Source organism: Euleptes europaea, chromosome 10, assembly GCF_029931775.1.
Source record: "Euleptes europaea isolate rEulEur1 chromosome 10, rEulEur1.hap1, whole genome shotgun sequence".
Taxonomy (NCBI): domain Eukaryota; kingdom Metazoa; phylum Chordata; class Lepidosauria; order Squamata; family Sphaerodactylidae; genus Euleptes; species Euleptes europaea.
The window spans coordinates 65,360,287-65,373,836 of NC_079321.1; the positions used below are offsets into that span (position 1 = coordinate 65,360,287).

The following is a 13,550-nucleotide window of genomic DNA, read 5'->3' on the forward strand; positions in this document are numbered from 1 at the left end:
AGCCGTAACACTGAGAGGCCTGCTAGGGGCTCAAGGTCGGGGCAGGGAGGGAGGATGGGAGAGGGACTGCTTGAACAGTTCAAAGAAACGAAACCTCAACGAGACATGAGAACAGCAATGGGCCTAACTCATGTCAAGAGCCTGTCTGACAGTTAAACACTTCACAGAGAAACGAACCCACATGACCTGGTACTTGACAGAACCAGGCACAGGACAGTCAGGACCCAGAAGAGACTGTCAGGATCCTGACATTCTGCCCCCCTTAAGACCCCCCTCCCACATCCGCGGCAGGGCGAGGCTTTTGGGGGTACTCTTCATGAAATTGTCGGACCAGACGAGGAGCTGCGACGTGAGGTGCCGCCACCCATTCATCATGAGCTGGCTCAAGGTACTTCCAACGGACCAAATAGAACAGCTTTCCCTTCGTCAGTTTGGAATCCAAAATTTTAGACACTTCGAGATGCATCTCACCCCCCACCACTGTTGGCACCTCAGGCTTAGGTTCTGGGTGGAACTGGGGAGCTGTGACATATGGTTTGAGAAGGCTGATGTGAAACACGCCCCTGAGAGCTTTGGGCAGTGCCAGCTCCACAGCCACTTCATTGATCACTCTGGTGATGGCATATGGACCCACATATTTGTCGCTTAATTTCTTACATGGTCTCAGGGATTGCAAATGCTTGGTGGACAAATAGACCTGGTCCCCCACGTTAAAACTCCCCCCCCCGAGAACGGTGTTTATCCGCTTGTTCTTTATATTTGCGTTTAGCTTGCTCCAGATTTTTCTGAAGCCATGGCCACGTGTTTTGAACCACCTGTACCCAATCCCCCACTTTCTTTTGACCCCTTCTTCCTGGAGTACATCCCCGTTTCCAAAGGGCCCAAAGTCTCTGCCATTTACCACATGGAACGGACTATATCCTGTGGACGAATGAGGGGCATTATTGTAAGCATATTCAGCAAAAGGTAGCAAATTGACCCAATCATCCTGATGATAGTTCACATAACAGCGTAAATAGCATTCTAATACCGAATTAACGTGTTCTGTTTGTCCATCTGTTTGAGGGTGATGTGCTGAAGACAACCCTTGTTCCACCCCCATGAGTTTTAGAAATGCTTTCCAGAACTTAGCTACAAATTGTGAACCTCTGTCGGAAATTATCTTGCGTGGAAATGAATGATATTTCATCATGTGAGTAACGAACATACGTGCTAACTTTTGGGCCGTCGGTAAGCCCGAACACGGAACAAAATGTACTTGCTTAGAAAACAAGTCCGTCACCACCACAATACTGTCTTTCCCCGGCTGAGGGGGAGAACCGTAATAAAGTCCATGGCAATGACTTCTCAGGGAGCAGATGGGACTTCTAAGGGCTTAAGAAGTCCAGGGGGTTTCCCCGTGAGTCTTTTTGAAATTGCGCAGGTGGGGCAACTGCGCCCAAAAAGGTCCATATCCACTCTCATGCCTGGCCTGACGCCAAAACTGACGTCTCAACAAATGCAAAGATTTGACAAAACCAAAATGTCCCGCGGTTTTTGCTCCATGAGCCATCTCTAACACTTCCTAACAGTCTCTGGAACATACAATTTTACCCCATGAAACCACAACTCCCCCTGGCGAGTAATGGTTTGAGGAAGCTTTTGGTCTTTTTCTTCCTGGCGCACGGCTTCAGCTACCCTCGCGCGGAAAGCTTCCGGGAGTCCGCTTGCCGAGTCTGACTTCTCCCCCGGCTCTGCGCACGAGTAAGCACGGCCAACCCTGGCACCTCCCCCCGTTGCTCCTGGGTGAATAACGAATCCACTGGTCTATCTATTTGACCACGGTATTGGGGGAGTCGGGACAATGCATCTGCCAAACAGTTTTCTTTCCCAGGGACATGTTTCAACACAAATCGGAACTTGGCAAAGAATTGCGCCCACCGAACCTGTTTGGCGGACCGCTTTCTAGACCCTTTTAATGCCTCTAGATTTTTGTGATCGGTCCAGACCTCAAAAGGCATGTCAACCCCTTCCAGAAAATGTTTCCAAATCGAGAGGGCATGTTTCACTGCTGCAGCCTCCTTTTCCCATATAGCCCAATTGAGTTCTGCTTGAGAAAACTTTTTAGAGAAATACGCACACGGTTGTAGCTGGCCACTCTCGTCCCTTTGGAGAAGTGCCCCCACCCATAGCTACGTCTGAAGCATCCACCTGTACAACGAAAGGTTTTTCACAATCAGGGTGTTTCAACACTGGCTCAGAAGTGAACAACTCTTTTAATAAGTCAAACGCTTGTTGACAATCTGGACCCCACTGTAATTTGGCTGACGGTAGCGCAGCTGCAGGTCCTTTGCCTTTCGTCCGTAACAAGGAAGTCAGAGGCAAGGCTGTTTGCGCAAAGTTAGGAATAAAGTTGCGGTAGAAATTGGCGAAACCAAGAAATTGTTGTAATTGTTTGCCGGTAGAGGGGGCTTCCCACTCTACTACCGCCCAAACCTTCTCAGGATCCATAGCAAGCCCCTGATGCGACACTATATATCCCAGAAACGTAATGGAAGGCTGATGAAAGTCACATTTGGAAACTTTAGCATACAATCTGTGAGTACGCAACCGGCTTAACACTTCTTTTACCAAGGCCACATGTGCTTCCACGGTCTTGGTGTAAATTAAAATATCATCTAATTAAAAATCACTCCTCGGAACAATAAGTCATGTAACACTTAATTAATCATTTGCATGAAGACATTCGGAGCCCCCGTCAAGCCGAACGGCATGACCAGATATTCAAACATTCCAAAACAACTAGAGAAGGCTGTCTTATGTTCGTCACCTTTTCTGATTCTAATACGATGGTAAGCTTCCACTAAATCAAGTTTAGTAAAAATACAGGCTTCCTTGAGCTGAGCAAGCAGATCTGGAATGAGAGGAAGGGGGTAGGCATTAGTCTGAGTGACCGCATTGAGGCTGTGGAAATCTATTCAGAGACGCAAATCCCCAGTCTTTTTCTTAACAAAGAAAGCGGGCGCCGAGTGAGGCGCAGAGGACGGACGGATAAATCCCTTTGCCAAGTTGGTGTCTAAATAGTCTCGTAACACTGTCTTTTCTTTAGGGCTCATAGGGTAAATCATCCCCTTGGTGAGTTTGCCCTCCCCTACAACTTCAATGGCACAGTCAGTGGCTCGATGGGGGGGCAATTCATCACACTCACACACATCAAACACAGCAAACTGAACATATTCCATGGGGAGCTGAGGCAGTGGAGCCGCTGAGAGCGGCTGTTCTTGCAACGTGGCCGCTTGCTCTTTGAACACCACCTCCCTTCTGTGCCGCTCACATTGGGCTTGCGCAAAAGTAATAGTCCGGGCTTTCTAGTCTATGGCAGGACTATGACCATGTAACCAGTTCATTCCCAACACAATGGGATATTTAACTGAGGGGGCTATAGTGAAATGGAGCTGTTCCCAATGCTCCCCAACTCCCAAGGCAACTTGGGCAGTCCTATGAGTAACTGGCCCCCCTTAAAGTCACTACCGTCCATCTGGGCAAACTGAATGGGCTCCGCTGGTTGGGCTGGGGTTGGCTTCTTGACCCGGGATAGGCAACGAGCGGCAAAATGTCCCAAGCCTCCACAAACGAGATAGGCACCACTCTGAAAACATTTGTTCCGTTCTGTCACTGACGGGCCCCCTCCGATCCCGGAGCGAAAGTCTTTTGGGGTGCCAGGCCTGTCTCCACGGGGCTTGGTTTCCCGTGCAGACCGCTGCTTCGAGAGCTGCAACAGTTGTCTACAGTTTTCGATATCGGCTGCATGCCGTACCCATCCCTCCACGTCTGGACGATTCCCTTGCATAAAAGCCCAGTGTTGTAACTCAGGATTGAGTCCTTCCCGAAAATATTGAACTCAGGTAGCTTCACTCCAATCGAGAATTTTACTTGAAAGCAACTGGAACTCGCTAGCATACTGCACCACTGACTTAGTCCCTTGGCGCAGTTGCAGAAGAGCCGTCTTGGCCCGTTCCCCCCGATGCAGGTCTTCAAACCGGTTACAGAGGGCCACCATGAAGTCATCTAGGCTTCTCAAAACTTGAGAGCGCAGTTCGTACTTTTGCACCATCCATGCTGCCGCTTCTCCCTGAAACAGCGAAGCAACGTATTGAACCCGGCTCTAGTCCGAGGGGAAAGTCGCCCCTTGTTCACGCATGAACACATCCACTTGGATCAGAAAATAGGACAAAAGGTCGCTCGACCCATCGAACGTCACCTTCAACTCACACCAAGGTGGGGGCGCTGGAGCCAGTGCCCCCGGTGGAGGCGGTGGCGGTGGTTGAATCGGTTGGCCTCCCGGAGCCACTGGAGGCTGCTGAGGCTGCTGCCGCCGTAGGTCACCCAATTCGCGCCACATTTCCTCCATCAAGGTTTGCATGGCATCCATCCTTTCTGCCATCTCTTCCTTCTCAAAGCGAAGTTGACGGCGTTCTTCTTCCAACTCATGCCTCAAAATCGCTTCCCTTCGGGACGGGTCGTCCTCAAACCGCGTGCCCGTGAATCCCGGCCTCCGAGGCTGGGTGTCCACTCCGGAGGTCCCCCAGGAACGGGGGGATTCCAGCCAGGTGCTAAGCCGGGTGGTTTTGGGTTGCGCTCCCGAGCCAGTGCCACTCGGCTTCGGCTTCTCCCCCACCGGCTTTTCCTTCTTGGAGTCAGGATCGGGCTCACCCGGCGCTGTCTTGTCTCCCTCTTGCTTGTCATCCCCATTCTCCGCCATAGCCACTCACGGGTGGGAGCGAAGAACGAAGCAAAAAAGATTAGCAGCTTAATGGGAAGTTCTTGAGCTGCCCTCAGCAATCCCAAAAGTCACTTGCTCAAACAGGTTGAGTTGAAACAGGTAAATCTTTATTGAGGAGCTTGAAGGTATACAGCATAAGCAATTCACGGAGTCAAAGCTGCTAATGGCGGCCAAAACTACAAAGCATAACTTTAAGCATGACACCAACCCAGGTGCAGGCTAAGCAGCTTGGGAACCACAAGATAACAGCGCCTGACAGAAAGCAAGGGAGTGAACCAGCCATAACACTGAGAGGCCTGCTAGGGGCTCAAGGTCGGGGCAGGGAGGGAGGATGGGAGAGGGACTGCTTGAACAGTTCAAAGAAACGAAACCTCAACGAGACATGAGAACAGCAATGGGCCTAACTCATGTCAAGAGCCTGTCTGACAGTTAAACACTTCACAGAGAAACGAACCCACATGACCTGGTACTTGACAGAACCAGGCACAGGATAGTCAGGACCCAGAAGAGACTATCAGGTTACAGGCAAGGATCATCTTAAGAGAAGATGTTTCAGATCAGTTATATTTCCCATATTTATAAGTTTTTAAAATACTCTTACAACAATAACTAGCTATCCCATCTGATCGGGCTCACTTTCTTGGCTAACTAATTATTTTAGAACTTCAAACACTATACAAAGTTATCTACATTCAAATATCTTCTTAAAATATATAAAAACTGTGTTCGTTCATGCTACTTTCTATCATAACAGAATATTTAGAGTAGTCATATGCATGAAAAACTTATAATCAGTATCTGAAGGAACCTCCTCCATACAATACACCCCAGCTTTACATTATCTTCATGTCTATATTTAATTAGATGTTCTTGCCAATCTCAGATGCTTCTTGCACCTGACCTTAGACATTACTATACTATTTCTAGCCTATAAAAGGTTATATTAGACTGTTACTCCTTTGTTCCTTTTCCCCTCTATATGGCTGTGTGACTGTTCCATGCTGGGTCAGTGTTTGGTTGAGAGACTAGGCCAGCTCTGATTAACACTAGCAACTAGTCTGCTGTATTTGTGATCCTATCCATGTCATGTTGCATTTATGTGTAAATAAGAGATTATGGAAAGCAAATAGTAAGATTGTAAAGATGATTAAAACATTTGCTTGCCTTTGTTTCACACCTAAAGCTACACTTACTGGTGGACTCCAGGTGTATTAAAACACTTGCCTCTGCCTTATGATGAAGGTAAGTGCTTTTGTTATAATTCTTTTTTCATTTTAAGATTAAGATTATAACACCAAACCACTGAGACAATAAGAACATAAGAAAAGCCATTGCTGGATCAGACCAAGGTCCATCAAGTCCAGCAGCCTGTTCACACAGTGGCCAACTAGTTGCCTCTGGGAAACCCACAATCAAGACAACTGCAGCAGCATTATCCTGCCTGTGTTCCACAGTACCTAATATAATAGATACAATGACAAGAATTTTAAATAGTAAAATAACATACCTGTGAGCATATGTATGGTGAATAAAACCAGTATATTGATGAAGATGTTGATAATGTGTATGATAGATTTCTAAGGTATGAGCTAGAGATTTTCTTGTCAAAAGGTTAATCAGAGGCTTGTGGAAAACACTTAAATATTTAATTCATATGACCATTATTTTGTAGAAAGTTGCTTTAGTTTTTAAATACATCCATAGTATAAGTGATCCCAGCAGACAGCATTTTTAGCTGATTCCCATGTACTCCTCCTTTTTTCATAACAATAAGTAGGCAGTACTGATGCGCACTGTCACCTCACTTAACATAACTGTTCAGAAAAACTGGCGATTGTGCTTGAAGGCAGTAGAGCCCATGTGCAGCCTTTTCAGTTTATAAGTAAAAAATGAAATTTATTTCGAATGTTATATTTGTGCCATCCCTGGTTGAGCACAGTCTGCCTAACACTTTTCTAGTTAGGTCCCTGATGTGTTCTGGGAGTGCCATCTTTCCCAGGCACAGAAGGACTCATTGTGTATCAGCACAATGGGAAGAGGGGGCTTAGACCTCTTCTGCAGCATGCCATTTACCTGACCTGGAATGTTTCTGGGAAGCTGATATTTGGGGGAATACAGAGAGGTGACCATATCAGTAGACGCAGCCCCAAATAGGGCAAATAGCTGATCCCTTTGTGTCACATTGGTGGTACAGAACAATGCTGAGTATTATTTGCTGGGTGCCTTCTTTCTGTTTCTTAACTACCTGTGAAGATTTTTTAAGGTAAAAAAAAATAATTCAAGGGACTCATGATGAATAACATCTTAATTGCATATTTTAATGAAGTGTGTGTGCCGTCAAGTCACAGCTGACTTATGGCAACCTTGTAGGGTTTTCAAGGCAAGAAACGTTCAGAGGTGGTTTGCCATTGCCTGCCCCTGCATGGTCTCAGGGAATTCTGGGAGAACTGTGACTGGCCAAAGGTCACCCAGCAGGCTTCATGTGGAGGAATGGGGAATCAGTCTGGAAAAGAGGAGGTTGAAGGGGGACATGATTGCTCTCTTTTAGTATTTGAAGGAGGGCAGGGAGCTGTTCCTGTTGGCAGCTGAGGATAGGACTCACAATAAAGGGTTTATTTATTTTTAATATTTGTAGTCCGCCCTCCCCAGCAAGCTGGCTCAGGGCGAATAACATCATTTAAAAACCTCACAAACGTATAATAATAGCAATAAAACTGTCAATAAAATCAGTCCTTAAAACAGTAATTGGAGATAGCGTATAAATCCCACTCTACTGTAAGAGCCCACACAGGCCCCTTGACCAAGCCATTGCAAATACACGAAGGGGGAGGGGTGGGGAGGCCAGTGCAGACGTTATTTGCGGCTGCCCTCAATTGGAGGCCTGGTGGGAAAGCTCTACCTTACAGGCGGAAAAGTACCAGCTGGATATTAGAGGTGAGGAGGGATTTACAGTGAGAGTAGTTCAACAGTAGAATCAACTGCCTAGGGAGGTGGTGAGCTCCCCGTCACTGGCCGTCTTCAAGCAGCAGTTGGATGAACACTTGTCAGGGATGCTCTAGGCTGATCCAGCATTGAGCAGGGGGTTGGACTAGATATGGCTTCTTCCAACTCTCTATGAATCGAACCCAGTTCTCCAGATTAGAGTCCACCGCTCTTAACCATTATACCATGCTGGCTCTGTTTTAACGACATACATACAGTAAAAGCTTTGTAATCCAGCACTTGAATATCTGGAAAAATTGGTTAACTGACATCGCCCAGAGGGCATGCTTCTTCCCCTGTCCAGCCACCATACCCTCTGGTCTTCAGATGCACAAGCACCCTACTCCTTCCTCTCCAGCTTGATGCCTCTAATGGTTGCTGGTCTTCTGACAGCCTGCACTGTCATCCTCAGGTGCCTGCATCCTGCTCAGCCTGCCTCAGCCTGCCTCCCAACCACCACCAGACGGTTTCTGACAGTACTGCCAGTTAATGTCATCCTTGGGGATCCTCTTTTTCCCTCAGCCTGCCTTGAGCTGCTAGGAGCCAGCTGTGCCAGAGGGCTTCCAGAGAGTTGACCAGTTCATTGGCTTGGGGGAGAGGGTCCTGCCAGGTCTGGGGGCTGTTGCTATGGCATTCCCAAGGGTGTGGGGTTTGGTTGGTGGTTTCCTCCAAGCAAGTGGCAGGGCAGAGCAGTAAGCCTGAGTATCTGTAATGTTTGATTTAACCAGCAATCCCCATTCCTGATTAGTGCCAAATAATAAAACTTTTATTCTGTCCTTTGTCTAAAGAATATCTTACTAGGTTTTCTCTTTTCGCAGTAACATGTGCTGAAAACAGAAGGAAGCTAACAGTGAAAAAATTTCATAAATTTGATGAAGAAATCGATATTCATAATGAATTTTTTCGACCTTACGAACTCAGCAGTTTTGATGACACCTTTTGCTTGGCAATGACAAATTCAATACGGTATTTCTTATTTTTTAAGCAAATTATAGCATTGACAACTATTTATTTCAAAAGTAACATTTTGTTCAAATATCACGAGTTTTCTTGAGTGACACTATAGCCTTAAAATAGAATCTCTTCAGGAGAAAATGCACTCTTAGAATTTGCTGTCATTTATATGAACACCCCCCCCCCCCCGGTGCAGTGTGCGGTTTTCTAAAAAGAATGCTAGTGGTATGTTTTTAGTTACATTGTCCAGAGACAGTGAAATGTGCACAATTTCCAATACAATGGATCTAGAAGCAACTCAGAAATGTATAATCCAGCTCTTTGGAGGAACTGCTACCTCAAGAATGTATTTGAAGGGTCACCCATTGTCAGTAAGGTTGTGAGTTTGAAGTTGCTGATTCACTTGAAAACAACAGGTGAAGTAGCAAGCATGCTGAACTTTAACTAAGGAGGATTGAAATCCCTGCTAAACCACAAAGAGTGACTCTGAGATCACTGCCTTAGCCTAATTCACCACATAGGATTGGTATGAGGATGAAAAGAGTGAAGGAACCCTGCATATGCCCCCTTTCCAAGTTTCCGGGAGGGAGGATAAAAATGTAATAGATACTTAGAAAAAGGAGCACAATGTAAATGTAAAAAATTACTATTTTGGGATGTTGAACCCAGGCAATATATAATGGGGGCTTTTGATCAGAGATGAGTCCAGTGTGAGCAATTCCGAAATTCAATGTAGGGGGGAAAATCACTTTGCCAGGTATATTTAATACCATTTTAATGTATTCTTTTAATCTTCACTCTCTTGAGCTTATTTAAACCTTGAATCAAATGCGGCAAAGATGCTTTTGATAATATTATTAACGTGTACTATTTGACTTGTTTGTATTTGTGTGTGTGTGTAAATTGCATCTGAAATGACTATTTGGTATTGCTTGACAAGAAGATGTTCTATAAAGTATCTCTGCTTATTGTATTTTATTTATTTATTCTTCCCCCATTCCATTTCCCCCCCCCAGAGATTTTATGCCCAAGAATGTTGGCATTGATCCTAGCCCATTTACTGTTCGTAAACCTGATGAAACTGGAAAATCTGTGTTGGGGTAAGAGAATCAACCATTTCTGGCACTGACAGCCATATTTTATTATGAATAGTGAAGCATCTATTGTACTAGGAAACCTGTAGTCCATCATTCTAAAAAAACAAAACAAGCACAAAGCAACATGTACAATTTTAATTCTCCAGAGCTCTCCATCAGGCTAGATGTTAAGTCCTCTTGTCTGCATTCTGTGTAGAATGCCAGGGTGATTTGAATAGAACACGGTGCTGGATAGATGTGGGATCAGTTTGCACTTTTAGCTTGAAAAGAAGAACGGAGAATGGCAGGCGCTAATCAAAAAAATGAAAACCAATAGGAAAGTATGAATAGGTAATGTTAGTACTAGGTAGCATGCCCAAGGTAGCTTACATTGACTTACCAATTGGTTTATCTAAAATTACCGTATTTTTCGCTCCATAAGACGCACTTTCTTCCTCCTCAAAAGTGAGGGGAAATGTCTGTGCGTCTTATGGAGCGAATGCTGGCTGGGCGTGTGCGCGTTGGGATGGCGCAAGCTGGCGTTCCCCGCCCCGACGGCCAGCTGGGAGCTGGGCGGGGCTGCACGGAGCGAGCCGTCGGGGCAGGGAACTCCGGCTCGCGCTGTCCTGACGCACACGCACCCAGCTGGCTCTGTGCGCCTCGCCCGCCTCCCAGCTGGCCGTCGGGGCGGGGAACACCGGCTCGCGCCGTCCCGACGCGTACGCGCCCAGCCAGCTCTGTGCACCCCGCCTGCCTCCCAGCTGGCGGGGCGCACAGAGCCAGCGGGGCGCATGCGCGTCAGGATGGCGCGAGCCAGCGTTTCCCGCCCCGGCGGCCAGCTAGGAGGTGGGCGGGGCCACACAGAGCCGCCGCATGCGCCCAGCCAGCATTCGCTCCATGAGACAAGTTTTTAGAGGAGGAAAACAAGATTTTTTCTTGTTTTCCTCCTCTAAAAACTAGGTGCATCTTATGGAAAGGTGCATCCTATGGAGCGAAAAATACGGTAATCTCCAGTTTTGCAGCAATGACTAAATTTTCCTTTTTAAGGGACCTCTGTGTTCTGGTTTTTATCAGTCTAATGGTTTATATATACAACACCTTTAAATAAGAGAGACTCCTGGTAATTTCAGTGTTGCTTTTCCTTGAAGACCCCCCCAAAGGGGAGGGGGTTCTCCTTCAATGAAGTGTTTCTTCTGCCCCTGCCTCTTCTTCTCTCATTCTGTCATCCTAACAGCATGAAGGTATATATAGAAACTTTTTGCTGCACTTTGGTGGTGGGGCTTATGCTGGGCTTGATGGGCCTTGGTCTGATCCAGCAGGGCCTTTCTTATGTTCTTATGTCTTAAAATATAATGTGTAGTATGAGACACAGAGGGGAGTTGGTAACTGCAGAACTATTCCATTGTTTTGATATCATCAGAAAAATGATCTTTCTTGTACATTTTTGTAATTCCACCTTTTATTTGGAAGAGAAACTTTTGCTCTCATTAGGACAGGGGTGGGGAACCTTTTTCCTGCCAAGGGCCATTCACACATTTATAACATCTTTCGGGGGCCATACCAGGTGGAGATCTCCCGTTGGGGGGGGAGAGGCTAGGGTTGCCAGGTCTCCAGCCACCACCTGGAGGTTGGCAACCCCAGGGGAGGCCACCCAGAGAAGGCCTGCAGGGCGCCCCCACTCCCCCCTCCCAGGTGGGAGGGCAGCCAGCGGTGGGCCCCAGAAAACGAGCCCACAGTCGGTTGGCAAGGGAGGAAGGAAAACAGAGAAAGAGGAAAAGGGAGGGAGGGAGAAAGAGAGAGAAAGGGAGAAAGAAATGGAGAGAGGGGGAGAAAGAAAGAAAAGGACGGAGGGAAAGAAAAAAAAGGACAGAGACAAAGAAAGAGACAGAAAAAGAGGGAGGAAGAGAGGGAGAGAAAGGAGAAAGAGTGGCAGAAAAAGAGGAAAAGAGAAAAGCCTCCCCCCACACACACACACACACGCATGCCGGCCTGCGCGACCAGGCCCCAGCCACCCCACCTCCCCTGCCCACACACACACACCCGGCAGCGCACGGAGCACCAAGCAACTGGGCCCCAGTCTCCGTGCACTCCCCCCCGAGCTCCGCGGCAGGGTTCCCAGAGCTCCCGAGGGCCACAAAAAATGTCCTCGGGGGCCGCATACGGCCCCCGGGCCTGAGGTTCCCCACCCCTGCATTAGAAGATATTTCTTCATCAAAATTTCAACAGCACTTACTGTGTAACCTACTGAAACAATTGTGTTCACAAATTTCCCCTAGTTTCCACAATAACAAAAAATTGCTTCAGAGACAGATTTACTGAATCTAAATGCATCCAAAGTAAGGTGAGAATCCAGCTGTAGCTGGTTGGCATGAATTAGTTCTTCATTTCCTACAAGAGCAGTCTTTATAGTTTACTGAGGTTGGTGGCTTATTACAGCTATAGTTGAAGTAATAGAGTTCAACACTGCTGAGACATCTCCAATCTTATATTGACTTACCAGTGTCTCTGGAATTCTTTGTAGTACTATTTATGAAGTAATTTGCCTTTTGTATCTGAATAGTGATATGTTTTAACAAACAGGACAACTTGTTCTCGTTTTGTCCAAAATACCAGTGGTACTTCCAGTCCATTCTTTTAAAGAAAAGTCTGGTTTAAAAAGTCAAATGAAACAACTACAATAGAAGTGTTTTTCTTCACTCCTTCAACAAGCTTTTAAAATCAATTTGCTTAGAATAAAAGAGGGTTTTTTTATTTTTAAGTATGAAATTACTTAAATGTATTCAGGAGATCAATCAGAACATCAGTCCTAGAAATCCTAGGGTACTATTTTGTGCCTAATATTTTATGAACAATAGAATGAATCAATTACACACTCACGTTGCTGCTTTTGGATCCATATTTTCAAAGTAGGACAGTGTCAAAATGTTCCTATCTTCGTTTGTGGAACCATTAAACTACTTCACTAGTTGTCAATTTAATTTAATTTTCTTTTGCTGGCCTTGCTATAGTAGGAAATGTCTCAGCTCATCTAACAACTTTTTGGTTCTTAAGTTAAATTGGTGATGTCTTTGACACTTGAACTACTGTATGGATGCTTATGCCGTATGCTTTTTGTACCTCTTTCTGTTTAAGATGTGGCAGTTAATGTCCAAGTCAAATGAGTAAGGCCCAAGTGGTCAGAGAGAAAATGTAGTGCCAGTTGACTTGGGAAAAAGTATAGTGTAGGATTTGGGATTAAGAGGACCAAAACTGCATTATGTAGAAAAAGATGAGATCAAACTATATGAAAACTCTGGCAGGTAGAACATTACAAAGATAGCATTATAAATCATGTAAGCCTTAATAAGGAGGACAATAACAGAATTCATAGTTTTCTTCAGTGATATGATAATACAGCTGGCCACCACTGAAATAATGTCCCAAATCTCCTAACTGTGTTTAAGAAAACAAGAATCAGCTGTAGGATTGTGTGTTCTAGACTTCCTTGCGCAAACTTTCTCACACAACCTAAGGATGGTCTCTGTATGTCTGAATACATATATATTTTCTGAATCATGGTTAAGAGATCATAGATTTAGTGATGTAAGATTTCTGGAAATGTGAATTTTGAAAGGTCAGTATTTTGGGGGGAGGGGACTTGTGAAAAAATTGAAATTCTTATCAACCCAAACTTATTTTACTGCTTGAACAATATAAAATTCATCATTTATAACAGTATATAAATGGTACTGCTCAGTATATGTATGAAATTTAAAAGTATAAATACCTTAATTTTC

General features: G+C 45.6%; 1 protein-coding gene across 1 annotated transcript in view; it reads left to right on the plus strand.

Moving 5' to 3' along the window:
* The window catches only part of FIG4 (FIG4 phosphoinositide 5-phosphatase), a 90,879-nt gene that overhangs the window by 61,571 nt on the left and 15,758 nt on the right, over positions 1-13,550 (plus strand). Inside the window, exons 17-19 of the mRNA XM_056856778.1 lie at positions 5,946-6,004; positions 8,563-8,710; positions 9,715-9,798. Coding sequence (XP_056712756.1) covers positions 5,946-6,004; positions 8,563-8,710; positions 9,715-9,798 — 291 coding nt within the window. The remainder of the gene's footprint in view (positions 1-5,945; positions 6,005-8,562; positions 8,711-9,714; positions 9,799-13,550) is intronic.